The sequence below is a fragment of the Trachypithecus francoisi genome, unplaced genomic scaffold (assembly GCF_009764315.1).
Source record: "Trachypithecus francoisi isolate TF-2019V2 unplaced genomic scaffold, Tfra_2.0 Lachesis_group13, whole genome shotgun sequence".
NCBI classification, from domain to species: domain Eukaryota; kingdom Metazoa; phylum Chordata; class Mammalia; order Primates; family Cercopithecidae; genus Trachypithecus; species Trachypithecus francoisi.
The window spans coordinates 44,536,802-44,563,522 of NW_022681458.1; the positions used below are offsets into that span (position 1 = coordinate 44,536,802).

General features: G+C 39.4%; 1 protein-coding gene across 10 annotated transcripts in view; it reads left to right on the forward strand.

Annotated features, from left to right (window-relative positions):
• Positions 1-26,721, forward strand: part of ANKRD44 (ankyrin repeat domain 44) — a 362,557-nt gene that overhangs the window by 118,261 nt on the left and 217,575 nt on the right. For all 10 annotated transcript variants that reach the window (XM_033230774.1, XM_033230771.1, XM_033230773.1 and 7 more), the window contains exon 2: positions 10,974-11,057. In XM_033230774.1, the coding sequence (XP_033086665.1) occupies positions 10,974-11,057 (84 nt within the window). The remainder of the gene's footprint in view (positions 1-10,973; positions 11,058-26,721) is intronic.

The following is a 26,721-nucleotide window of genomic DNA, read 5'->3' on the forward strand; positions in this document are numbered from 1 at the left end:
GAGAGACTGACTCTGACATTCCAGGGTCTGAATTTCTTTCTTTTTCTTTTCTTTTCTTTCTTTCTTTTTCTTTTTGAGATGGGATTTCACTCTGTCACCCCAGCTGGAGTGCAATGGTGGGAGCATGGCGCACTGCAGCCTCAATTTCCTGGGCTCCCACCTCAGCCTCCCGAGTAGCTGGGACTACAGGTGTGCACCACCATGCCCAGATGATTTTTGCATTTTCAGTGGAGATGGGGTTTCACCATGTTGTCTAGGCTGGTCTTGAACTCCTGGACTCAAGTGATCCGCCTGCCTTGGCCTCCCAAAGTGTTGGGATTACAGGTATGAGCCACTGTGCCTGGCCTCCAGTGTCTGAATTATTTATTTATTATTACACTTTAAGTTCTAGGGTACATGTGCACAACATGCAGGTTTGTTACATATGTATACACGTGCCATGTTGGTGTGTTACACCCATTAACTCGTCATTTACATTAGGTGTATCTCCTAATGCTATCCCTCCCACTTTCCCCCACCCTACAACAGGCCCCAGTATGTGATGTTCCCCTTCCTGTGTCCAAGTGTTCTCATTGTTCAATTCCCACCTATGAGTGAGAACACGCGGTGTTTGGTTTTTTGTCCTTGTGATAGTTTGCTGAGAATGATGGTTTCCAGCTTCATCCAGGTCCCTACAAAGGACATGAACTCATCCTTTTTTATGGCTGCATAGTATTCCATGGTGTATATGTGCCACATTTTCTTAATCCAATCTATCATTGATGGACATTTGGGTTGGTTCCAAGTCTTTGCTATTGTGAATAGTACCGCAATAAACATACATGTGCATGTGTCTTTATAGCAGCATGATTTATAATCCTTTGGGTATATACCCAGTAATGGGATGGCTGGGTCAAATGGTATTTCTAGTTCTAGATCCTTGAGGAATTGCCCAGTGTCTGAATTTCTTATGCTCAGTAAATGTCTTACGCTTAATACGTCTTTGTTGAATTGAATGTGGTTATCTGAAATATACCAGATTAAGTTTTAGAAAACATATCTTTTATCCCTTGTTGGAGGGGGTAGTGTGTAAAGAAATAAAGGAGCTATGTACTGGGTTGGTGTCTCTGAAAGGAAATATGATATGACTGTTCTTTTTTTTTTTTTGCAGACTTTCCCATTTTCCCATTTTATATTATTGAATGTTTTTCAGTCTCTCAGGCTCCTCTCTCTTCCTGCTGCCTTATCCTTTCCCTTTGACATCTGTCACTGGATGTCCTTGCCATGATTCTGGATGGGGAAATGAGAATATGCTTCCTGGAAGACTACACTGAAGGGATTCTCTAATAGATTTTCATTCCATGTGAATTTCTGGCTGGAAGGGGAGTAGGGGACCCTCCAGTCATCTGAGGCAGAAGCTAATTCAGATCCTGGTCAACCCACTGCCTTACATTTTAGAATGGTTGCTGTAACAAGATGCCTTAGGAAAAAAAAAAAAAAAAAATTGACAATGGCCAGAATGGCCAGGGCCACGAAGGTGACTCAGTTTTGCACATGTCGCTAGTCCCTCATCTGTGGAGAGGTGGTGAGAGTTGAACTGCTCGCTGTCTTTCCAAGAATGCACGTGGAATTCAAAGAAAAGAACAGTAGAAGGGAAGGAGAGGGTTTAAAGGAAAATTGTCATGGGCTTTGGAAAGGCCTGATTGTGTAAAAATTGCTTGCTGGTGTTTGGAAAGAACCCAGGTGCTAACAGATTTTAGACAAACCCAGTCTGGAGTTGCCTGAATCATGAATGATTTAATGTGACTGAGTTAATCCATATATCTTGTATACAGTAGTTCTAGGCTCCTCAAATATAGCAAGAGATTGCCACCTTTCTGAGAATACCTTTCATTTCTACATGCTGATTTTGTTGTTGTTTTTAAAGAACACTTGAATTGCTTTATTTAGCTTCCAATTTGTGAGATTCTAAAAAATCAAAAGTACGACCACAAGAAGATATTTCTGTAGTTATGGATCATTTTCTGCTATTTTTTATAAAGAATACTTTTTTATTGTTGTCTTTTTTTTTTTTTATAAGTGATGCACATACCAGGTACACCCTAAAACTGAACTGCTGTCTCTGTTTGAACAGACAAATACATTATACTGAATATGCCTACAGCCCTGAAAATCATCTTCTGGCCATTTTTCTTTTTTCCCCACAAAGCTCACTAAAGTGGTTTATATTGATTAACATTATTAAATTCACCTCTCGTATTTGAAACTACATGAATTCAATATGCAATAAGATACAGTTATACAAAGAATGTAACCCAAGCCAAGATGAGAAATAAAACCTCTATATCAATTTTTCAAAACAGGAAACTGTTGCAGTATATATAGTTGTTCTTTTAGTTTTACTAAAATTACACGGATTTAAATATTCTGTATGAACTAACCTCCTGGATCCATTGTCCTTTTGCCCAAATTAGCTTTCTTTAAAAGTTAACTCCCCAACCACAATTTAATTATCTTAGCTAAAGTTGAGGTTTGATCTCAAGCCATTTGAAACTAGACAGAGTGAAAAAAGCTGTGGGTAGTTGGCAGCAGATCCTGATAGAAATATGGCATTTGGCAAAGTCTGTCTGCGTTGTTTTGATTTGCCTTTCTCTTTATGGATGTGGCCTATTTTTGAAATGTTATGATTTAAATTCAGCGATCAAGTGACAAGTCTGACAAAACAGAGCTTACATCCGCAGAGGTTCTGTGGGGGAAAAAATGGAAGTGTTCCAGAACTAAAGGAAGTAACCTCAGTTTCACCTGGAAACATTAGTGTTTCAGAGGCAAGGGATTTGGGCTATATATAAAGAGTGAAGGAAAGTGGCCAAGATGCTGGGCCAAAATTGCATCCAGGAATAGAGCAGACATCAAAGAACCAAAAACTGTATCTGTTGTTTTCACCGTATCCCTGTAAGTAGCACCTGGGGAGACTGTGATTAAAAAAAGATGGGAAAGTTCTTTCCTGTGATGGCTTGGATTGTAGCAACAGCCTTCTAACTGGGTCTCTAACTCCAATCTCTCCTCCAATACTCAGTGTACACTTTGGCCAGATTAAATGTTTGGGAAAAGTCTATTCCTTTCTCTTGCTCAAGACCCCCATTCCTGTTTGTCCATAAGATTAGGTAAAGGCTGGGTACAGTGTCTCATGACTGTAATCCCAGCTCTCTGGGAGGCTGAGGCAGAAGAATTGCTTGAGGCCAGGGGTTCAAGACCAACCTGGGCAACATAGCAAGACCCTATCTCCACAAAAAAAAAAAAAAAAAAAAATTAAAAATTTGCCAGGTATAACAGTAGCCTATGCCTGTAGTCTGAACTACTTGGGAGGCTGAGGCGGGAGCATTGCTTGAGTCCAAGAGTTTGAGGTGGTAATGAGCTATGATCACACCAAAAAGATTAGGTCAAAGCTCCTTATGCTGATGTGATGCTCCCCCGACCCAGTTATTCATTTTTCTAACTTCACTTTCTATTATTTTCCAACATGAAAGATTTACTCTCCAGTCCCCAGTCTCATCCTTCAAAATTTTGCTTAGTGCCTACCTTCTTCATTTTTATAACTCAGATCTATGCTGAGCCCCCTCAACTTTGAAAGACTGTAGCCCTTTGTTTTCTGTCTTTTGGTAAGATTATTTTATTGTTAGCTATTTTGTTGCAAGGAACTATATCTATATCCATATCTATCTATCTATATATTAATTTGGCCACTATTTGTGTAAATATGTATGTATATATATATAGAGAGAGAATGTATCTCATATATGGCAGCTTTTTCCTTAGTGTATAATATTTCTCCATAGGGGGTATGTTGAAACTGAAGCCGAATTCTGATCATGAATTTTATATACATATTACATATGAGAGAAAGTACTGAGTTGCAAGAATCAAGAAAACTAAGTTCTAGTCTCAACTTTGTCACTAACAGACAGATCGTTAGACTTTATCACAGCTCCAAACAGGGAATTCATTTCCTTTATGTCCATCAGGAGATCGCAGAAGAAAGGTGTAACTACATGTGTTTATGAAAACCTTAAGCAGTGAAATTGCAATCTCAGGTCCCATCAAGCAGACATGAATTATGCAGTTACCTTTTGATCAGTCAACAAGAAATGATGTATTAGTTCAGTGAGTTATTGACTTTATAGATTAGACTTCTGAGTACAGAGAGACTGTGACATTTTCGAGGTTGCTCAATGTAACAAAGACCAGGTCATGCTCAGTTTAGTTTTTGTTCCTGCGCCTGTAAAAGCTTCTCTCCCAATATGATGGTCCCCTCTGCTTTAGAGGTGGTGTTGAGTGGGTTATAATCCTAACTCGATTTATTTACTCTGTAATATTTTAGGAAACCTTTCAAGATCCCTCATTTTTCCTTTATTAGGATGCACATAAATGTACTTGTCTATGAAGGTTTTTGAGCTTGTTAACTCAAGGTAAACAACCATCCCTATTTTCATTGCATGCACATCAGGCATCTGGCCCCATGCTGGGGATGTTGCATGTTTTATGTTATTTTTAAAACAAATCTATAATGGCTGTTGTAACCCCATCTTAGAAATGAGAAAACTGAAATGGAAATGGCTTGGATTTAATTGTAGGTCAGTCTGATACCATAGCATTAATCTTTCTACTATGGAAAAAAAGGAGGTCAATAAAAATTAACATTGCCTCCAGATTTCAATTTAACTGATACTGTTATTTCATCATTTCCTTTGGCCTAACTTTTTGTGTGTAACTGGTAACAAAGTTGAATTTCGTTTTACTTTGGGTTGGCCATCGGGTGAGGGCGATAACTAGTGATATTAAAGAGCAGAGAAACACCCAAAGAGAATCTCAGGAAAGGAAGGAGCAACAAAGGATTAAATGTTCCAGAAATTGGGTAATTGGGGTAGTTGGTCCTTGAGTAACTATTTCATGGTCAGTACCCATGTGTTATTTTCACTGGGAAAAGATTAGGTAACATATTAATTTTCTCCATTTTCTAATTAGATGTGGTTCTTTTTTCATAATGTTCAATATAGAGTTAACAAATATGCTACTTAGAGGGAGGGTATGACTATTACATGGAATTTTATGTTTTTTCTGTTTTTAATAGTAATGGAAAATATTATATGTATTTACTCTGCAGCATAGCCTATAGGAGACATTTTCAGATGTGCAGTCCTGCCTCGCTCCCTGATTTTTTAAAAAATGTATTTATAAGGACTCAGTATATTTTTTATTGTTCTTATGGCACTTAAGAGGAACAGATTTTGATTTTATGATAATCATTATCTTTCTGGGATGGAGTGAACTTCTCAAGTAAAGGGTGATCTATATTCAGGAAGAACTCAATGAAATCCTTGCAGCAGATCACACAGCAGAACTCACATGAATTGAGTTAGCAGGTTTTGTTCATTAAATCTAGTGACTTGAACAAATTTTTATTATCCTTTCGCAAAAGTGCAAGCACTGCCTTCTACAAAAAACAGTTGTGACCTAATGAAGTGTTTCAGCTTGTTCATATAAGTTGATGGCTTCATATGGCTAGATTATTGCTGTATCAGCTATCGGCTACTAATAACACACTCCCATCTTACTTTAATGACATATGTACTCAGAATGCTCAAGGAGGGACAGATGTTTAGGAATATCAATTTTTCCTTCTTGGCTATTGATTCCCAACACCCATTTCTGATTGGAATGCAAAATGTTTTTCTTTTAGACTTGGAGTCTTTATTTTTCCAATCTAATCAGAAAAAGACAAGCAACACATCAGGATCTGGAATGGAATGCGGGAGCATCCCTGGATGCTGCTTGGGCTTATTACCATTGACTGTAGTTATCAATGCTCAATGACAGCCCTCTGTCACTCTGCCTATCTTCCAAAGCCAATTCATTAGTACAGAGCATGCAACTCTGACAAAGGGAAAGTGCAATACACTATACAGTGGTTTTAGCAAAAATCAAAATGGTGGTTTCATTAGGGGATTTTGCAGGATGTGGGAGGGCATTGATGACTTCATAGCCGGATGGAGTGGATACGCTTGGCTCTCTTTGTAGAACCCATGATGGGCTTCATTCTTAAATGGGGGGTGTGTCTGATGACATTAGTAACGTATTTTTTTTTAGTGGAATTGACATAATAATTGAATTGGATTTTACAAATGATGAAAATGATACCTTAGCACCTAGGTTTTAGATAGTTTTATTCTTACTTCCTAAAACCTGAACCCTCAGGGGTCAATAGGAAATTTTCTGTTTGGTGTTTTTTTGTTTGTTTTAGTATGTGCATGATGTGCATGTTTACTTATGACTAAGAACTCTTTCAGAAGCTTGAGTTCTTTTATGTTTTTAGTGAAGTGGATTTTTCAACTATCTAACTTCCTTAATTTACACACCCTGAACCTTTGCTTTTATCTCCCAGGTAACAAATTACCATCTTGCTCCCCCTAGTGGAATTTTGGCTCTACTTCAAAGTTTGAGAATAACTATCCTTAGTGCATATTTGATTTAGCATTTTATTTTTGGAAGTCTGGTATTTTCCCAGTTTGTTTTCAGGGTGATAATAAAAACAGAATATTTTATTGGATGTGCCGATAGAGAATGTGGGTAGAGAAAGTGGCTTTTGGCTGATTAGGTTTCAGTTTCAAGGGTTAGCAAGGTCAGCTACAAAATTTATAAGATCAAGGGGCCTTTCTGTTCCACATTTCTATCTTAGAGGGGTCAAGTGTCATCAGCTTGGCAGATAGTCACCTCTAGAAGGCAGCTGATAACACTCCTGGAAAGGTGGTAAGGGGCTAGTTGTTGGTGATTTTTAAGGCAAGGACAGGTCCCATCTGAACAACAAATCCCACTTGTGCTTTTGGTAAATTTGGCCCAGGAAGCATCCTTCTGTCTTGTGAATCTACCAGAGGGACTGCACCAATATATGCAGCACTGACAATCATTTTGCAGCTGCTAAGCATGCTAACAAAATTCTAGCAATTGAAAGCTGAAAAGACTGCATACCTCTCTTAAGAATTTAAACTTCTTTAGGGGATGATGATCAATGATTTCATGATATCTGAATCTCCTTTTTTCCTACCGCTATTTGTTTTTCTCAATTTTGACCCTTGTTACAATTTTGTGTTTATTCAACTCTGTACCCAACTGTACACAAAGCACTTGTGTTATATATGCTAGTGCTAAAATGTGTGAAACTTTAAAAGGAAATATCTGTATCTGCCAAGGCTTGGGACTCTGCTCTTGTGCAGGTAGGACTTTGCTTCTAAGCCTTATTTAAATTAAGGCAAAAGCTGCAAAAGTTATAATGGTTGCAAAATTAATGAACAACAGAGTATGTGTCCTTGATACTTATGAGCAAGAATATTGTAATTAGAATATTCTCTGCCTTAAAAATCATGTAATAGAGATAGTATTTAGATATATCTTTTCCCCAATATTTTTCTTAAGTGTTTACCTGGGGAAAAATAAAACAGCAGGATCACATAAAAATTCCAACAAAAGAGAGTGCCAAAATGTTCTCTGGGAATGTTTTTGGGAGTGTGGAGAGAAAAAACAAGTAAGCAGTCATAACGTTTAAAAAATAAATATTAATTGTTCAAGAATCATGGTAATTTAGTTCAATAATTATATCCATACAAACACACAGCTTCAGTTGAAGCAAAGCACGTTATCTGTGAAATTCTAGTTTGAAATCCCGTGATGCTTAGATTCATAATTGTGAAGGCGATGTCACAGTAGCCACATGGCACAGCTGAGGCTAGAGATGTCCATATAGCAAGACTTTGGGATGTGGAGAACAGCTGCTTTTCTATTCCATGGGGAGTGGAAGGGGTTTGTATATGAATCAACATGTGTCTCTATGCATGCATGCCTGAGTATAGATAGGTATGCATATGTATCTAGGAGCATATGTATGCATATATGGGACTTCAGTATTGGAAGAGTTATAATGATAGCTCAGCCTCTTCTTCCTAATGGTTCCTGGGGAGTCTGTGCCTTGACAATTCTCTATAGAGTAGCTTTTAGCAGCGATAGTCCCAGAGGCACCACTCCCTCCTGAGGGATGGTGCTGGCGCCCTTCTCTGGAAGCTTTGTTGGGGTGCCTCTCCTTGGTAACATTGCAGCCATAGCTTGGAGTGCTTGCCTTTCTTCCGAAGTGTGAGGACTGAGTGAGTGCAACAGAATGTACGTATTCCATACACTCGCGACTGGGAGACTTTGCTCACCTCATTATGTTCCCGTAAAATGACTAAGTAGTGGTGCATTAACTGCTGGGTTGGGTTTGTTCCCTGGAATCTTAACTGCTCAGCTGTTGATTGACTACTCCTGATTTAACACGAAAATCTTGTCAGACACTGCCTCTACTTATCGTTCTCTGGTTGTGGAGGTTTGTTGTTTGTTTTCTCGTAAGGTCCAAAAAGTCAGAAATGCACACATGAGCATTTGGCCATGAGCACAGCAGATGGAGAATTATGGAGCAGATAAACAAGATTCAATATTTTTTTGTTGAAACCCTGAATTTGTGTCTGGCTCTGTGTCTTGTGTGAAATGTGGTCCTTGCCACGGGGCAGATGTAACCCGAACAGAGACTTGGTTAGCAGGTAGTTAAGGGGAGTGTGGAAGGATCTGTTTGTCTTTAGGCAGAGCAAGTAGCTAAGACTGAACTAGCAGTAAAGTTGTACTCTTTTCAAGATGTGTTTCCTGCTACTTAATTGTTGGCAATTTTAGAAACTATCCATACACCTTGTCAAGAAGCAGAATTGAGAGGGTGTTTTGGAGAAAGAAAAAGAGATATATGTGTTCATTTGCTGGGAATTTTTATGGCAGAGGAGAAACCCATGGAAAAATTCCTGGCATATTGAAATATCCATTCTGCAATCTGACATTTTTACATAGTGTTTCCTCAAGGAATCTTACTCTGTCTTACTGATAGTACTTATATTGGTCCCCCAAACTAGCAATAAACAGCAACATAACCTATAAGAAAGCCAACAGGAGGATAAAAAGAGAAAAGAGGGTTTATGGGGAAAATGACAACTCACATTCCCAACAGCATATCACAGGGAGAGGTCAAGGTATGTGACGCTAGTGACTTCACCTAAGACCAGTGTTTGCCACCAGTTCCTAAGAATTGATGGGTTCTTGTTAAAATCTAGATTTGAAGGTCCTCACCCTAGATGTATTAAATCCTTAGGAAAGGGATCTGGGAATATTGTTTTAATAGGCATCTCCGGTGATTCTTATGGTCAGACACGTTGGGGAAACTGCTGTCATCTAATAGACTACTAGGACTAATGTATTTCTACAAGTTTGAGTGAAGGCGTATGTGTGTGTGTGTGCATGTGTGTGTGTATAATTACCAAGGATTTTAAGGTTAAAAGAAAATTATCAACTACTCCATCTTGTCATCGTGAAACATTTCTTAATGAACACATCTATGTAGGGTTGTCTGGTTACAGGAGATTTTCTCATGAACTACCTCATTTGATCCTAATAACAATCCCATGAGGAGGTTGGGCAGTGATGATCATGCTCACCCCCAAGTTGCAAGTAGAAATGGGCTTTGCATGTGGCTGGCAAGTGTGAGACTGCCTTTGAATAGGATTTTTTTTTTGCCAAACAGGCAAGCCCAACATCAACTCCAAAGCCTGCCACTGTTCCTCTTTTACCCTACACTCTGGTCACTAACATATCAGGTTCTATGCACATCCACACCTTTGCACACCTGTGCTCCCTCTGTCTTTCTTCCCTGTCAGCAACTCATACTTATTCATTAAGGTGCCTTCCTCAAGCTTTTTTGGATACACACTTGTTTTCTTCACCCAGCCTCCTACCCAAGCGGAGCTAGCTGTTCTTTCGGCTGTGTTGACATCACACTATATAGATCCTTCTACTGCATGTTGGGGTCTTGTTTAATGTAGATGAGTTCAATAACACCCCCTCTTCTTCCCTGACCTGCCATCATGCCACTTACTTTCAATAAGCAGTAGATGTAATCATGTTTAAGATAGTACTTGTTGGCTAAAGCTATGGAAGGCATTTGGGAATGATTTCAAGGATTTTCCAAGTATCGACACAAAAGTGTTCTGGTGGCCAGAAACATGGCCATTAGCATCCTCTAGGAATGGGATTATTTGAGGATAACAAGGAACATTGTCTAAAAGAAGTAGAGGAATCATAAGGAACTGTTTTAGTTTGCTTGGGCTCCCATAACAAAATACTATGGACTGGGTGGCTCAAACAACAGAAATTTTTGTTCTCCCAGTTCTGGAGGCTGGAAGTCCAAGATCAGGGTTAGTTTCTGGTGAGGCCTGTCTTCCTGGCTTACAAACGGCCACCTTCTCACTGTGTCTTCACATGGCCTTTCCTCCTCTGTGAGAGAGAAGAAAGAGAGAGAGGGAGAGGCGAGAGGGGGAGAGAGAGAGAGAGAGAGAGAACGAGAACACGAGCTCTGGTGTCTCTTCCTCTTCTTATAAGGACACCAGTCCTATCGGATCAGGGCCACACCCTTATGACCTCATTTAATCTGAATTATCTCCTTAAATGCCCTGTCTCCAAATACAGTCGCGTTGGGAATTAGGGCTTGCAACATATGAATTTTGGTGGGGATACGATTCAATTCGTAACACGGATTGTATACACAAAACCACAGATTTGTTAGTTTCCTTGTCAGGGAATTAAAGGCCTATCAAAGTTTCAGTGATGGGTGATGTTCATGGTACATTCACTTTAGTTCATAGTTCAGGTTAGAGACTATCTGGCCTGGCTTTCAGATGGTATAATAATTATTTCTTTATGTAAATATCTCTCCCACTGGACTTCTCGTAAGGGTTCATCTGAGTCTTATTCATCTTTGTCTGCCAACTGATAATGGTTGAATAAACTTTTAAGGAACAGATCTTCTCACCATCTGTATCTGTATGTGATCAGATGTATTAATTTTAGTTCTGATTCCCATTCTCTTGTGTTTGCAGCCACCATTGGTCCAGGCAATCTTCAGCGGTGATCCAGAGGAGATCCGGATGCTCATCCATAAAACTGAAGATGTGAATACTCTGGTAAGAGATGCTGTGGTTTTGCCACTCAGGCCCCATTATCCTGGAGCAGGAAAGGGCTCTTAACCTTTTATATACCATGGACTCTTGGTATCTGGTGAAAGCTCCACACTGTTTCTCAGGACACTGTTCTTAAACTCTATATATGAAATAAAATATCTGGGGTTACAATGGAAATCAGTTATTGAAATACGTTATCCAAATATTAAAAATCCAATTTGTGATATGGTAATATATGTGCTTCTAAAAAAGAACACATTTAGACTGGGCGCAGTGGTTGATGCCTATAATCCCAGAATTTTGGGAGGCTGAGGTGGGCGGATCACTGGAGCCCAGGAGTTTGAGACCAGCCTGGGAATATGGTGAAACCCTGTCTCTGCAAAAAAAAAAAGAAGAAGAAGAAGAAAGAGAAATTAGCTGGGCATAGTGATGTACACCTGTAATCCCAGCTGCACAGGAGGCACACGTGGGAGGATTGCCTGAGCCCAGGAGTTTGAGGCTGCAGTGAACTTTGATCATGCAACTGCTCTGTAGCCTGGGTGACAGAGTAAGACCCTGTCTCAAAAAATAAAATAAAATAAAATAAAAATAAAAATCTGGTTAAATAACCAAATACAGCAGAAGATCTAAGAATGAGCATAATTTTAAAATAGTGATGAGCATAATCAGTATTTTGAGTTGTCTGCAACAACTCTAATGCAATATGAACATACCTGTGATTTCTGCTGGTGACAGCATTACAGCTACTGATGTTGCTACTGTGCTTTATGGCCTACATTCATAGTGGAAGGAAGTGCTAAATTCCAATTAGAAGTCAGTGATAATAGAGATGCAATTTTTTTTCCCCAAGGTGATGAACCCCTAGAAACCATGCCCTGCAACAGTGGTTGGCAACCTATGATACATCATACATTTTTTTCTGCAGGCCTCCTGCTAAGAGTGGTTTTTATTTTTTAAGTGTTGAGAAAAAAGTCAAGAGAAGAATAATATTTTGTGACACATGAAAATGACATGAAATTCAAATTTGGTGTTCATAAATACAGTTTTGTTGGAACACAGCCATACTCATTCATTTATGTATTATCTCTGGCTACTTTTGCACTGCAACAGCAGAACTGGGTAGTTGTAAAACAGACTATATGTGGCTAACAAAGCCAAAGATATTTACTATCTGGCTTTTTAGGGAAAGTTTGCTGACCCTTGCCCTTAAAAGGTTCATGACTCTGAGTCTGGGATCAGTGGGTGAACTAGGCATCTTGTGTGCCCTCTGAACTCACAGGAAGTAGATATGTGCACTATACACATATTTTGTGTGAAATGGTTCTAACTATTTCATCAAGTTCTTAAAAAGGTACCTGACTTCCAAAAGATTAAGAACCACTATATCTGAAAGGTCCTGACACAAACCAACCAACCTTCAATAAAGAAAGGTAAAAAGAGTTAGTCAATGATTTACCCTTTTAGTAGTTTCCTAGACTTGAGTTGAACAAGCAGTTATGTACAGTACATGCTACTAATTCTCTTAATGTAATTCACTTGTGAAATACTGAAGTCCACCAGGGAGAGGAATTCTCTTTAAAGTCTCTAGTGTTAAGTAGAAATAGAAGTAATCAACTACATCTTCAGTGTAAGAGGAGATTTGCCACGGGGAGGTGGATTATGTCTAAGGTTGTATCTCTGTCTGGTTGGCTGAATGCTTTATTCAGAAGGGGAGTCATTTGGTACAGCCATTGTTCCATGGCAGTGCAGGTTGGTGTGGCTTTTGCAAAAGCTTTTGGCAGCATCTCCCCAGCTGGCACTGAGCACAACAGGACTATGGTTTGTGACATTTTTGCAAGGTAAGCACAGATGAGGCCAGGGACAAACTACTCGAGAAGGCAGTTGGGCATTTGTCCAGGGCCTGCGGGTTGTGACCTGTACTTCTGAGACGAGGCCAGGCAAGCAAGCTCCCTTTCCAGTGTTCTAACATCACTGGAATCCACCCAGCCTGTTTTGTGGCTGTGGCCCAAGCCCAGAAGCCCAAGGCATGGTTACTGTCTTTTCCTAATGATCATGAGCAGATGGAACTTTTGTTCTGTCATACATACCTGAAAAGATTGTGCTGGCCCCTGAATGGCCTTTCTTTCTTTTTGGGAAAGTGACAAACAGTTGCTGGCTGGTGAAGGTTAGGGGGGCTTACCTTCAGCTATAATTTAGCACTGAATTGGATAGGTTAACTACTGTCACACATAGACCCCTAAATGTATGATGGATGTATGATGGATGAAGTTTAGTTCTCTTTATGAACATATTAGAGGGGTGGTCCTTTTCCAGACAGGATCCCAGGTAGCAACACGTGATCTTTAAGATCACCAAAGGGGTTGTGTGCAGTCCTGCCACCCCAAAGGGAAAAACAGCATGGAGGAAAAGCATGGAAGTTTTTTTTTTTTTTTTTTTTTTTTTTAGACGGAGTCTCACTCAGCCACCCAGGCTGGAGTACAGTGGTGTGATCTCGGCTCACTGCAACCACCATCTCCCAGGTTCAAGTGATTCTCCTGTCTCAGCCTCCCAAGTAGTTGGGATTACAGGCACCCACTATCATGCCCGGCTAATTTTTGTATTTTAGTAGACAGGGTTTCACCATGTTGGCCAGGCTGGTCTTGAACTCCTCACCTCAGGTGATCTGCCTGCCTTGGCCTCCCAAAGTGCTGGTATTACAGATGTGAGCCACTGTGCCTGGCCAGCATGGAAGGATTTTTACGGGTCAGCTTGGAATTGGCATACATCACTTCTGCTTATATTCCATGGACCAGAATTTAGCCATGGCCATACCTAGCTACCAGGGAGGGTGAAGAATTAGTGTATCTGTGTGCCCCCAAAGAGTCAGAGAGCATGGATTTTAGTGAGTAGTTAGCAATCTTGGCCACACCAGTTTTTGGTCTTAGAGAATTCTAGGGAATTCTAGTGATGCCACTTACTTGTCTGGGAGATGTCTTATTCATCCACAGTTATTTACTGAGTTGAGACTGTGTCTCAGTGCTAGGGACACAGCAGTGAGAAGACACCCTTTCCATGATAGAGCTTACAACACAGCAGAGTAGTCAACAAATGAGAAATCACACTGTGACGCATTTTTGAAAGAAAAAAGCTGGGATGCTACGTAGGGAGAAGGTTAATCATGAGGACCTGATAAAGTGATGTGTAACTCGAGGCTTGAGAGATACATAGGAATTTGCTTTGCCTTTGTGGGCTGTTGGGTGTGTGGCAGCAGAGAAGTGGGGGATGCAGGGAGGGAGAGAAATGAACACAAGAGTGGTTGAATGAATGAATGAATGAATGGATGGATGAAGAACACAAAGAAGGCCTGAGTTCCTTAGGTTGATGTTATCACTTTTCGGGGTCCACGGGCCCTTTTGTTCCGCTCATCCCTCTTTAGACTCTCCCTTTAGCTGCCCCCTTCCCCTCTTTCAGGTGTGTACAGAGATCATTTGACCCCACACTCTTATCCAGCGTGTCCTCTTGTCATGTTTTTCTTTTGCCAGTGCCTTTACGGATGAGTCATAGTGACTGTTTTTGCTGGGGGTGGATTAGGTAGTTTAGGAGAATTGGTTGTTAAGAAAGGGCATAGACAGATGGAGGACACATAAAGATTGGAGAGCTAAGCCTGGAGGTGCATTTCAAAAGTGAAAAGGGGCTGATAACCATGCATTTAAATGTCAAGGAAGGAAAATAAATAGTGCAGGAGCCACCTGTTACTTGGAAGACCATATTTGTCTTCTTACCCCTTGCTTTTCTTTCTTTCCTCCATTTATTCACTTAATTATTCTTTTCTGTCCCAGGTTCTGAGTTTCTCACCTTCCCCTGCCCTCATCTCTCCATGTTTTTTGATGGATCACATGTTCTGTGGTGTAAATCACCCATTCATTAGCTGATCCTGATATAGAAAGCCATCTCATTCAGCTTGGCCTCTGTGTTTTCAGAATTTATTTTCCCAAATAGTATTTATAAACCCTGTGCCCTAACTAACCACATGACTTGATTCATTGGGATTTATTCTATTCTCTCACACTTTTCTCACTTCTCCACTCTTCCAATTCTACCTGTTCTTCCATACCTACTACTTCCTCCATTAAGTTGTCCCACTTCTCACTTCCTTTCTGCTGTCTTCTCTACCACCTTCTCAACCCAGCCAAAGAAACCTACTTCTACCCACAACTCCCACAGCATTTTGTCCTGCATTAATCACTGTTGACTACTGCTTGAAACTGTAGCTGACCCTTGAACAACACAGCTTTGAACTTGGCAGGTCATTTATATGCAGATTTTTTTCCAACCAAAGGCAGATTGAAAAGACAGCACTCGTGGGATCTGAAACGCGCATATAGGGAGGGCTGACTTTTCATATATTTGGGATCTGCAGGCCAAACCCAGTGACTTGAATATGTGCAGACTGTAGTGTATGCGGGGGTCCTGGAAACAATCTCCTGCATATACTGAAGGAAAACTGTATATGCTTGATGACATGGTCACTATCTTCTTCACTCTCATTTGCTCAATCGCCTAGTCCAGTCCTTGCAGCACATTTGACTGAATGACTCAACCCTACTTTATTGCTTATGCTGAGCCAGTTTGTGGTAGCTTATAGTTCATTTCTCCCAATGAGGATAAATTGTTGAATAGAGGGAGTATCTAGTTTAGTTCCTTTCCCTCATTTGTAAGACTGGAAATTCTCCTTGTAAGATTGAAAATCTGTAGATTGATTTGAGGAGCCACGGAAGGGTCAGGAGGGGCACACTGAGTCTTTTTATGGTTTCTATGGTTAGTGGCATACCAGGGCCTGGAAATATGGGATAATCATTGTACACTCTGAGAAATATCTTTAAATCGACCCAGATTTGGCAGAGAGCTAGAAAGATTTTAGAAGCCTCCACCTGACTAATCAAACTGAGCTCAAGATGGAGAAATGGAGAATAGCATCTGATTTCAAAATTTGGAAGGCAGAGATTTTATAAAACAAAATTTGAATTCAGTAAAGGCATTTTGAGGATTATGTTATGACAATGTGATGTCAAGAAGACACTTTTACTGTGTCCTACTGGGACAGGGACAGAGACAAAGTGGTGCCTGTCAGTGTGAACGATGATGATGGGGAGGGAACCATGCTATGTGAAGAGTGGTTGAAGAAACTGGTGATGTTTCACACTTGGAGAGAACAAGAGAATGGCCCCAAATAGTTTAAGTTAACACTGTCAAATTAAAATGGAACTAGACTAGACTTGTCATTATGTCATGTGGTTGTAAGCTATAGAAAATAAGATGTTATCTCAAAAGATAAGAATTAACTTAATAGACAGAGCTGTCTAGAGAAGCAGTGAGTCGAATTGGCAAGTAGTAAGCTCCCTGAAAGACCGCTAGACTGGAGGTTTGAAAGGTGACTACTATGGTAGCACATATGGCCTCATTCTCCTATCTTGTGACCCTGACCAACATTGCTAATGGTTCATGGCACTTTTTTTCCTTTGAGTCTTAGAGACCAAAATTTCTTCTCAGGATAGTACTATGAAATTGAAGTACATGTAAATTGAAACTTCCTCTCCACGCCTGGACAAGGTAATGTTTAAAGTCTCTTACAACTGTGAAAGGCTATAGTCCCAAGAGTTGTGAGTCTTACATGATAGCAAATCCATGATGTTTATTTCTTTTTTATAAAGTATCATTAATAGAAACACACACATTGTCATACCAAATAGAATTAACAACAACGCCTCAATATCATTTAATATCCAGTGCATGCTCCATTTTATTTTGTTTTCAGTAGTTTCAAAAATGTCTTTTTTTTCAGGTGAGTTGTCCCAAAGTTGATCATTTTAATCCATCTATTTTATACAAAAAATTTTTTTGTAAAGCTGTTAAGGTTTATTATTTGCTGTAACAGGATTTGACCCAAGTAGATTGGTGTATTTTGCTTACTCTCTCCAGTTCCAAAATGGGATGCTTTGTGAATACAATGGAATAAATCTTGAGGTGCAAGCTAAGCTTATGTTGGCAAGGAATATGTAGTAAACAAAAGAGAGAAACCTATTAGAGCTGCCATTCTCGACTACAGGAATTAATTCAGATGGATTAATTCTTGGATCTCAAGAGCCAAGTGAGAAAAAAAGACACTATATGATGAGGAGACTTTTCAAAGAAATAAGCCACATTAACAGTAGTAAGTTGATAATGTGTAGGCACGTGTATGTGTATGTTGAAGTGTTGCACTATTTCTTTTAAAATAGAGTTTATTTTTAAAATCCACCCAGAAGGACTCAATATGGCTCCACTCAAGGAACTTGGGATGATCAATTTAATATCTTCTCTAAGTTTTTCTCTGCTTGATTATATTATGTCTAATACTCTTAACCATTAGAAATACAAACTAGCCCAGCTTTTTAAACTTCTAGATTTTTATGTATTTTTCTCACTTGCATATATCCTACTTGATTTTTTTCTTTTTAACAAATAATTTGATATGAAGATGAAGGACTGAGATGTTTTGCCAGCTTAGAGACTTGGGCACCTTTTAAAGAGACCTGAATCAGAAACCACTGGGAGTAAGGAGGCTGCAGGGAGTTGGGGTGGCACACTCAGGTCCCATAAATGATAGAAGTGCACGGTGACCATGAGTGATGAATGACTCAGCTCTCATCAAGCACCCTGCAGGAATGCAGGCGCAGTGTGGCCCAGGCTTTTTAGACTTTTAAGAGAAAATACAGGAAATCTCTAAATTGTTAAATGTCGGTTCCAAAAGATGACCTAACAATGTGCAGGCCAAAGAAAACACATCTGTGGGCTAAATCCAGCCTGCAGGTCACCGTTTTGCTAACTGTGGATGAGATCAGCAAATACTCAGTGATGAAGATTTCTCTGGCCACCTGCATCTGGAAAGCAAATGCCATGGTCGCGAAGCCAAGGGCCCCGGTGTTGTGGGAAGAGCAGTGGCCTGCTCTTTAAACGTTGACACTGTTTCTGGCTCACTGATTAGGGGCCAGGGTGGGGGAGGTGGAGGGAAGCTGATGGTTTTTTCACAGATCTGAGAATGGTGCTTTTTGTCTTGAGGGTAGATGCCCATCTCTCAGCACATGCCTGGCAATATTGGCACACTCCCCATCCATTCTCATCCACCCCCCACTTGTTGGACCCCTGCCCAGGATGTGGGGCTGTAGTTTGGAAGCCCTGACCTATATATCCTGTAAAGAATGATTTATGAACTCCAGGCAGCACTGAGCAGGCTGCAGAGATGTGGCTTCACGGCCATTTAAAATGTGCAAAGGCAGGTCTGGTTTGCATCATTACTAATTATCCTATGGAGGACGCTCAGCAGCTTGAGGCCTGAGCTCTCCAGCACTGGCCATGGAGGCCAGAGACTCAGCCTCCAAAAAAGAAACAAATATTATAATGGTATACGATTTGTACCCTTACACACTAGAGATGGATGTTTTGGAGCTATGGAGAAACATTTCAAGTGTATGGCATTAGTGTTATTTTGCAATTACTGGACATTTTTATAGTACAAAGAAAAAATCTAAGAATTAAAAATGTACTTTGTAAGTAGTTTGAGCATGTGAACATAAAGGATATAGCCCTTTCTTCACATTAGATATTCATTTGGGGGAGGATGTAATTGTGAATAAATAAGGCACATTATTAGGTAGAAAGAAGACAATACTTAAGATGGTAATTGTTTGAAATTAATGTATAAATTCAGGGCAATTTGGTGGTAGTTGAGTGGGGAAACTTGACAAAGTAATTCTAAACTTTATCTAGAAGAATAAACATGTGAGACTAGCTAGGAAACTCTTGAAAAAGAAAGTTGATAAGGGGAGGGTTTTATAAAATATATTAAAACAAATTACAAAATGATAGCAATCAAAACAGTATGTTAATAGCATAGGAATAGTCAAAGTAGTAGAACAGATTAGAAAGTCCTGGATTAGAAGCAACTATATATGGACATTTGTTTGGTATAGGACAAAGGATGCTTTTTTTTTTTTTTTTTTTAAGAGTCAGGGTCTCCCTCTGTCACTCAGATTGGAGTGCGATGATGTGGTTATAGCTCACTGCAGCCTCAAACTTCTGGGCTCAAGTGATCCTCCTGCCTCAGCCTCCCAAAGTTCTGGGATTACAGGCATGAACCACGGCACTCAGCCAAAGAAAGCATTTTAAATCACTGGGGCTAGAATGGATTATTTAATAAATGGTATTGAGACAACTGCCAGATAGATGTAAATATGTAAAGCTGAATCCTCACCTAATTTCTTATACTAAGGTAAATTCAAGATGTAAAAAATAAAAAGGGGAAAATATTTCTGCAATCTTGGTATAGGGAAGGACTTTCTAAGCATAATAGAAAAGATAAAAATAATGGAAAAGATGGTTACCTTTGTCAATAAACATCTAATATATTTTTTGGCTATTTGCATTTTTTCTTTGGTGAGTGGCCTCTGCATGTCCTTTGCCCATTTCTTTATTTGGGTATTATCTTTTTCTCAACCTCACATGGCATCTAAGGATTCAAATAAAACAATTATATAGTGTCATTCTTTTATTTTAATTAAAAAAAATTTTTTTTAGAGATAGGATTTCACTCTGTTTCCCAGGCTGGAGTGCAGTGGCATGACCATAGCTCACTGCAGCCTTGAACTCCTGAGCTCAAGCAGTCCTCCTGCCGCAGCCTCCCAAGTAGCTGGGACTACAGGCATGTGCCACCATGCCCTGCTAATTTTTTTAACTTTTTGTGGAGACAAGGTCTCTACAAAAGCCTGTGTTTCCCAGGCTCATCTCAAACTTCTGGCCTCAAGTTATCCTCCTGCTTTGGCCTCTCAAAGAAAGTGTTGGAATTATAGGCATGAGCCACTGTGCTCAGTGCGGTGTCATTCTTGACCCATCCAGTTGGCAAAGATGAAAATCAAATCTCAACCACTCTGATGCCTTTTTGGGGAGAGTAATTTGTACTACCCTTTGAAGGGCAGTTTGGCAGTATGCATCAACATTCTAACTGTGGGGGATTCACCCCCAAAAAATAATTGGTTAACTATATATACAAAAAGATGTTTGTTGCTATCTGTTTTATAATAATAAGACATTGCAAACAACCAATAGGTTATTTCTTAAACGTATTGCAGAACATCCACGTGTAGTTATATCATGTTATCTTTAAAAATGGTGCTTTGTATTTATCTGCATATGTATTTGTTACATATATTTATTGAAAGGTAAGATCTTTGAGATCTATTTTTGAGTGAAACAGTTGTTAAACAGCACATATCATGTGTATTTGTAGGTACAGAAGAAGAGATCTAGAAGAATATTCTCCACAACATTAATTATAGTTGAATCTGGGTGGTGGGATTTTTGCCTTTTTCTTTATTTCTTTATGTATTATTAAAACTTATTAAACAACTTATTAAAGTTTTTTACACTGACCCTGTATTATATTTAGAAATGGTAAAAAATTTATATAAACATACACACACACAAACACCCACACATTCACATGAAAGCAAACAAACTAGCTTCCTAAATTGCTTTATTTACTATAAAGATTTGACTTTTAAAATGTGCTCATTTTATTTGTCAGTTTGAATAAGTGTAGAGTACATTTCAGTGGCATGGTACTTATTACTCATGGTGACAAGCATAATGGTGCTCGCATCTTTTACATATTGCAAGGGCTCTTCTCGTGGGATTAGCTGGACCCTGAGGAAGTGGTGTTGGTGGGACCTGTTGCCCTCTTAGTAGAATTCTTTTCTTCTACCATCATCACATTTTATATAATAAATTATGGGAAATGGATTATTAGTTTTGCTCAAGCTAAAAATCAATTAAAACTTTTTAGATACCTTTTACTTTCTAATTCCTTTTACAATGAAAAAATGTAATCGGAAAAATTTTAAGAAGCTTTGTGGAAAAGTAATAACTCTTATGTTTTAAAAGCGAATGGGCAGAGGTAACCACATACCCGGATTATTCTTAAAAGACATGTTTAAATGAATAGGATATAAAGTATATTTTAGATCAACTAATTGTGCTGGCCCTGATTTTTACCAAGGACCTATTGCTTTAGGTTTCAAATGTTAAATAACTATATGATTATGACAGCCAGAGGGCCTTCCAACTGTAAGTTTGTAGATACATTATTATTATTATTATACCCTTGAAACACTGACTTTAAAAGACCTGAAATGTGTATATGTTATTCATTTAGGGTAAGAAGCCTAGGGGGTTGGAGAGGTAGGTAAGATTTTTTACCAGGTTGCATAGCTGGTTTTAACCAGGTCACTTGCCAACTGTCTTCTCAAAAGGCTACTTCTGGCAGTGTAGGATAGTATAAATGTGTTTCTCACTTTGTATTTTCTAAAGTCTTTCTGCATATAACACAGGCTGTCTTTTCCTAATCTCTCAGTTCCCCTTTCTAAACCTGTTTCTGGTTTTCCCTACTCCTACATGCTCATGTCCAGAGTTTCTGACATAATTCCTTTACAGCCAAGCTGCTATGTCCCCACTTGATATATTTCATTTATTGGTAGATAATCCATATCAGTCACACCAAAATACAACTATAAATGTAGAGAAAAGAGCACTGGGCTTGGCTTGAAGATAGAAGTCTTGGGTTCTATGGGTCCTTGAGGAAGCCAGTTAGCCTCCTCTGGCCTCAGTTCTATAATGTGGGCATCATAAAAAACTTTATAAGGTGTGGTTAGGGAGATGAGATGATGTATGTATATCAGTTAGGGTTAGATTTGGCTTCATTCCACAGAGAAACAGCAAAAACAGCAAAACAGTAGTTTTCAACAGACATGTAGTTTACTAAAATTTAGAAGTTTTGAATAAGATAGAAGTTTATTTATTTCTCATGTGCAAGTTCAGAGATAGGCTGTCCAGGACTAGCATGACACTCCATGGTGTCACAGCCCAATCTGTGTTTCTTTTTGTGCTGCCATCCTTGGTGGATGGCTTCTATCTCCTTGCTCAAAATGGCCACTTGAGCTGCAGCCATCACATCCAAATTCCAATTAGTGGGAAGGAGGAAGGCAGAAGAAGGGTATGCCCTCTCTCTTTAAGGACAGTTCCACTAAGGACACAATTGCTTATAGATTGTCCGGAACTGCATCAGGTGGTGATGTACGTTTAGGAACCTAAAAATCAGGGTTCCTATTATGAAAGCAAGAGAGATGCTGAGGCAAAACAGCGATCTCTACCATAGTATGTAATAGCCTTTTGTGACCTAGGAAATGCTCTGAGTACAAAAATATATATTATTTATGTAATACTGTCATGAATAACCTCAGATCCATTCATTCACCAAATATTTTAAAAATACTTCTTATAGATGTAGCACTAGAGCAGACACCCTGAATACTTCATTGTATACTTTCTTGGTCAATTTATGTTAACTCCAAAAAGCACTGAGGGAATCACATTGCTGCGACTTTTTTCCGCTTTGCTGAGCACCTGGGAACAGAACATGTTACCATATCCCTTTCTTTGGGGGAGGGAGGGAGAAGGGCGACACTGTAGTATATACTAAATGGTGGCTCTTCAGCTCAGTGGTACCGACACTGTGTGTTTTTCCCTCCAGTGTCTGTCTTTTGTCATCAGTGCTTCATGTTGATTTATACCTTGCATCCTCACTTGCTTTTCATATATGCCTTTTCTCCTATTGAAAACACACATGCACGATTGACTCTTCATCTTCTGACCTTGTCTCTTTCAAACAGGGGACACTCTGTGTTTGAGCAGGCATGCATTTTATTTGGGAAGCAAAGATGGATAGATAGGCAAACAAGCATGCATAACCTAATGGTTGGGCAGTATTGCCCATTACCGGCTTTTCTCAGGAGGTCCCAATATGTAAGAACACTTAAATAAATAGGACCTCCAGTCACAGGCTCAAGATACTCCATTTGGAAAAGATCCAGAGATGTTTGACATCCTGCCTCCTCATCTTTCAGTAACAGGCAGTAGGTTTAAAAAAATCTTTTTTTATTATGAAAATTTTCAAACCTGACCTCAGGTGAGTCACCCACCTCAGCTTCCCAAAGTGTTTGGATTACAAGTGTGAGCCACCACGCCCGGGCTGTAAGTTGTGTTTTTAAGAGAGTGAATTTTACTCGGCACCATTGAATCCATTTAATTATAAAAATCTTTTTTTCAAGGACTTTTGACTTTGTTCTTGGTACCTTAAAAATATATTTCTCTCAGAAATGATATATTTCAATATATAAGTCTCCCATATTAGAAAACCTTGATGGTTTTTCTCTCAAGTAGGGAAACTAGATAACAAATGTGTCAAGGTACCCTAAAGTAATATTCAGAACTTGGCTTTTGACAAGATTCTAAATGTCAGGGAAGTCTGTTTTTGCTATAACATGACAACTTGACTTCAAATATAGGTACAGAATTACTGCAGTGCCTGGGTTTTCTTTAGGACACATTTAAATATCCTCTTTGTGAGCTTCCTATTAAAAGAAGACTTGCTAGAGGACAAAGTTTTATTTAGAAAGGGTTTTGAATATTTTGTGATATAATTGTAGGTGTCACTGAAAAAGTTAAGGAAGATTTTACCACCTGTAATTTTGAATAATGACTCAGTAGTCCAGGGCTCAGTGTGAAACTTTTCTAGAAAGATCGCATGATTGATCCTGTTTTGCATTTTGCTTATAGAAATTGTTGGGGCTGTACTATGAATATCTTGTTTCTAAAGATACAGTCAGACTTTAGCCATTTAACAATTTCAAAACAGGTCTTTTTAATGCAAACTAATACATTTGCTTAGCATATTTCCTCAAACTTTATTAAACGTGAGTATGGAAAAACAATTTTAAAACATATATGGCAGACAGCTAAATTATCTATTTAACCATGGCTGTTTTACTTCTGTTCAATCAGCAGACAGTTATTGAGCATCTACCATGTTCCTGGTGCTGTGCTAGGGATTGGGACTATAAGATGAATAGGACAGTTGGTCAGGCGTGGTGGCTCATGCCTGTAATCCCAACAGTTTGGGAGGCCAAGGTGGGCAGATCACTTGAGCTGAGGAGTTTGAAACTAGCCTAAGCAACATGGTGAAATCCTGTCTGTACTAAAAATACAAAAAATTAGCTGGGTGTGGTGGTGGGCACCTGTAACTCCAGTTACTTGGGAGGCTGAGGCATAAGAATTGCTTGATCTTGGGAGATGGAGGTTGCGACTGCACCTCAGCCTGGGCAATGGAGTGAGATTCCATCTCAAACAAATAAAATAAGATGAATAGGACATGGTTCCTGCCCTGCTGGATCATATAATCAGGTAAGTGAGACAGATACAAAAGCCAAGATCACAGAGGAAACGTCAGTACTGTAATAGAGGTAGAAATGTTCCATCACTGCACGTTCCTGGTGTGGCCAGGGCTCTTACAGCACCAAACTCCTACACTTAGCAGTGTCAGGAAGTACATGGGTAGGGGGATTTGGTGGTGGCTGGAGCTTTTAAGCTTACCTACCACCTTTATCAACCACCTTCTTCAAGCTATTAAGAATAATAATGGGGCCGGGCGTGGTGGCTCACTCCTGTAATCCCAACACTTTGGGAGGCCAAGGTGGGTGGATCACTTGAGGTCAGGAGTTCGAGACCAGCCTGGCCAATATGGTGAAGCCCCCGTCTCTACTGAAAATGCAAAAGTTAGTCGGTTGTGGTGGTGGGCACCTGTAATCCCAGATACTTGGGAGGCTGAGGCAGGAGAATCACTTGAGGCTGGCAGGTGGAGGTTGCAGTGAGCCAAGATCATGCCACTGCACTCCAGCCTGGGCGACAAGAGTGAGACATTATCTCAAAATATAATAATAATAATAATAATAATAACGGACATGGTAATGATAATAAGAGTAATTTTTGACTTAGGCAATTGTTTTCTCCATCTTATACTAAATATGACGTAAAACATCTTTTGAAACCTTTTAATTGAATTTCTATAAGAAGGCTTAAATTTTTTATAGCAGTTTTAGGTTCACAGCAAAATTAAGCAGTTAAGAGACTTCCCCTATACCACTTGCCCCTATACATGGTTGGCCTCCCCCGACTATCTACATCCCACCCAAGAGTGGCATATTTGTTACAATCGATGAACCTCATCATGACATCATACCGACACTTCACGATCACCCAAAGTCCATAGTTTACGTGGGAGTTCTGTCTTGGTGTTGTACAGTCTGTGGGTTTTGACAAGTACATATCTTACATCCACCATTATAATATCATACAGAATAGTTTCACTGCTCTAAAAATCCCTTTTGTTCTCCCTGATCATCCTTTCTTCTCCTGTTTTACTGAATTTTAAATTTAATTTAATTTTATCATATAAGCTAAGTAAGAACAGCCTGCCTGAAATGTAAAAGTAGTTCCAGTTAGATTGCCACTCCAAAGCCCTCCTAAACAGACATTCTAGAATAACCACTGATTACATTAGCTCCTTTGATCATCTGTCCCTCTATTTCAGAGCTGCTGTGTTTAGCACAACTGCCCCAAGTTTATGTCAGGGTCTGTGGCATTAGATCCTGCAGTTTCAAATCTTGTTGATCGCCAGCTTCCTTCTCCCATCACTCTTTGGCCACCCTCATCTTCACAGAAAGCTTGGAAGTTTCTGAACAGATTCACCTCTGTACTCCTAAGGGCTGGGGGTCTTCTGTGGTCCAGATGTCTGATTATAATAGAAACAGACCTGTTTGCTTTTAGAGAAGCAAATGTTTTCTGTGTTCAACTGAGCTTGTAAAATTTCATTAAGAAACTAATCATTAGCCCTGATTAAACAAACACTGCATGCTTGGCATGAATATTTTAACTTCCTATTTCTAAGCTGCCTCAGCCTTCTCAAGTACTGATTGTCAGCTGGGAACAATAATTTTCCTGCACAGTTTATCACTCCATCATCAGGGAATCTCCACCACCTCCAGCCCCATCAACTGGGGAAGAAAACTAAGGCTCTCCCAGTGCCCCAAACATGAAGCCACTTCTCTGATGCTCATTAGAGAAACTTTCACATAAATAGAGAACCTCACTGCTGCCTACTCTAATACAGGAAAGAGACTCTAAACTCTGCATCTCATTTTAATTCAACTTGAAATTGCCACCAGTTTCTACCCTTCCATATTTGCCTTCATGAACATTTCAGACTTTTACAAAAACCTGATTTCTTTTTACTGATATTAAAAATACATATGAAAATGTGTTTAGCATTAAGCATTTATTTTCAAGTCTAAGAAAGATCAAAAGAGATAAAGATGCACAAAGCTTAAAGAAGTTGCTGCCAGTGACTCAGTCATTATTAATATTGCTGTAGGCACAATGAATAGGAATGGTGTTAGAAAGATTTTCTCTAGGGAAGACTACATTATGACAGCATTTTCCAAAGTATGTTTCTCAGAGTCCAGAACAAGTCTGACAAGTGTTTAGGAGGGAAAGAAAGGGAGTTTTGTGGCCAAGTAAAATAGGGAAGCACTTCTACCACAAATTTCCTTGTATTTTAGTGATTTACAAGGTACACTGTCATATTAAAGGTTCTGAGAATTCCTACCATAAGGGAATCTGTTTAACTTTCTTGAACACCATGTTTCTCAATGTCATTTGGCTTTGAATGCCTCCCTGTTTTTTTTTTTTTTTTTTTTTTGAGACG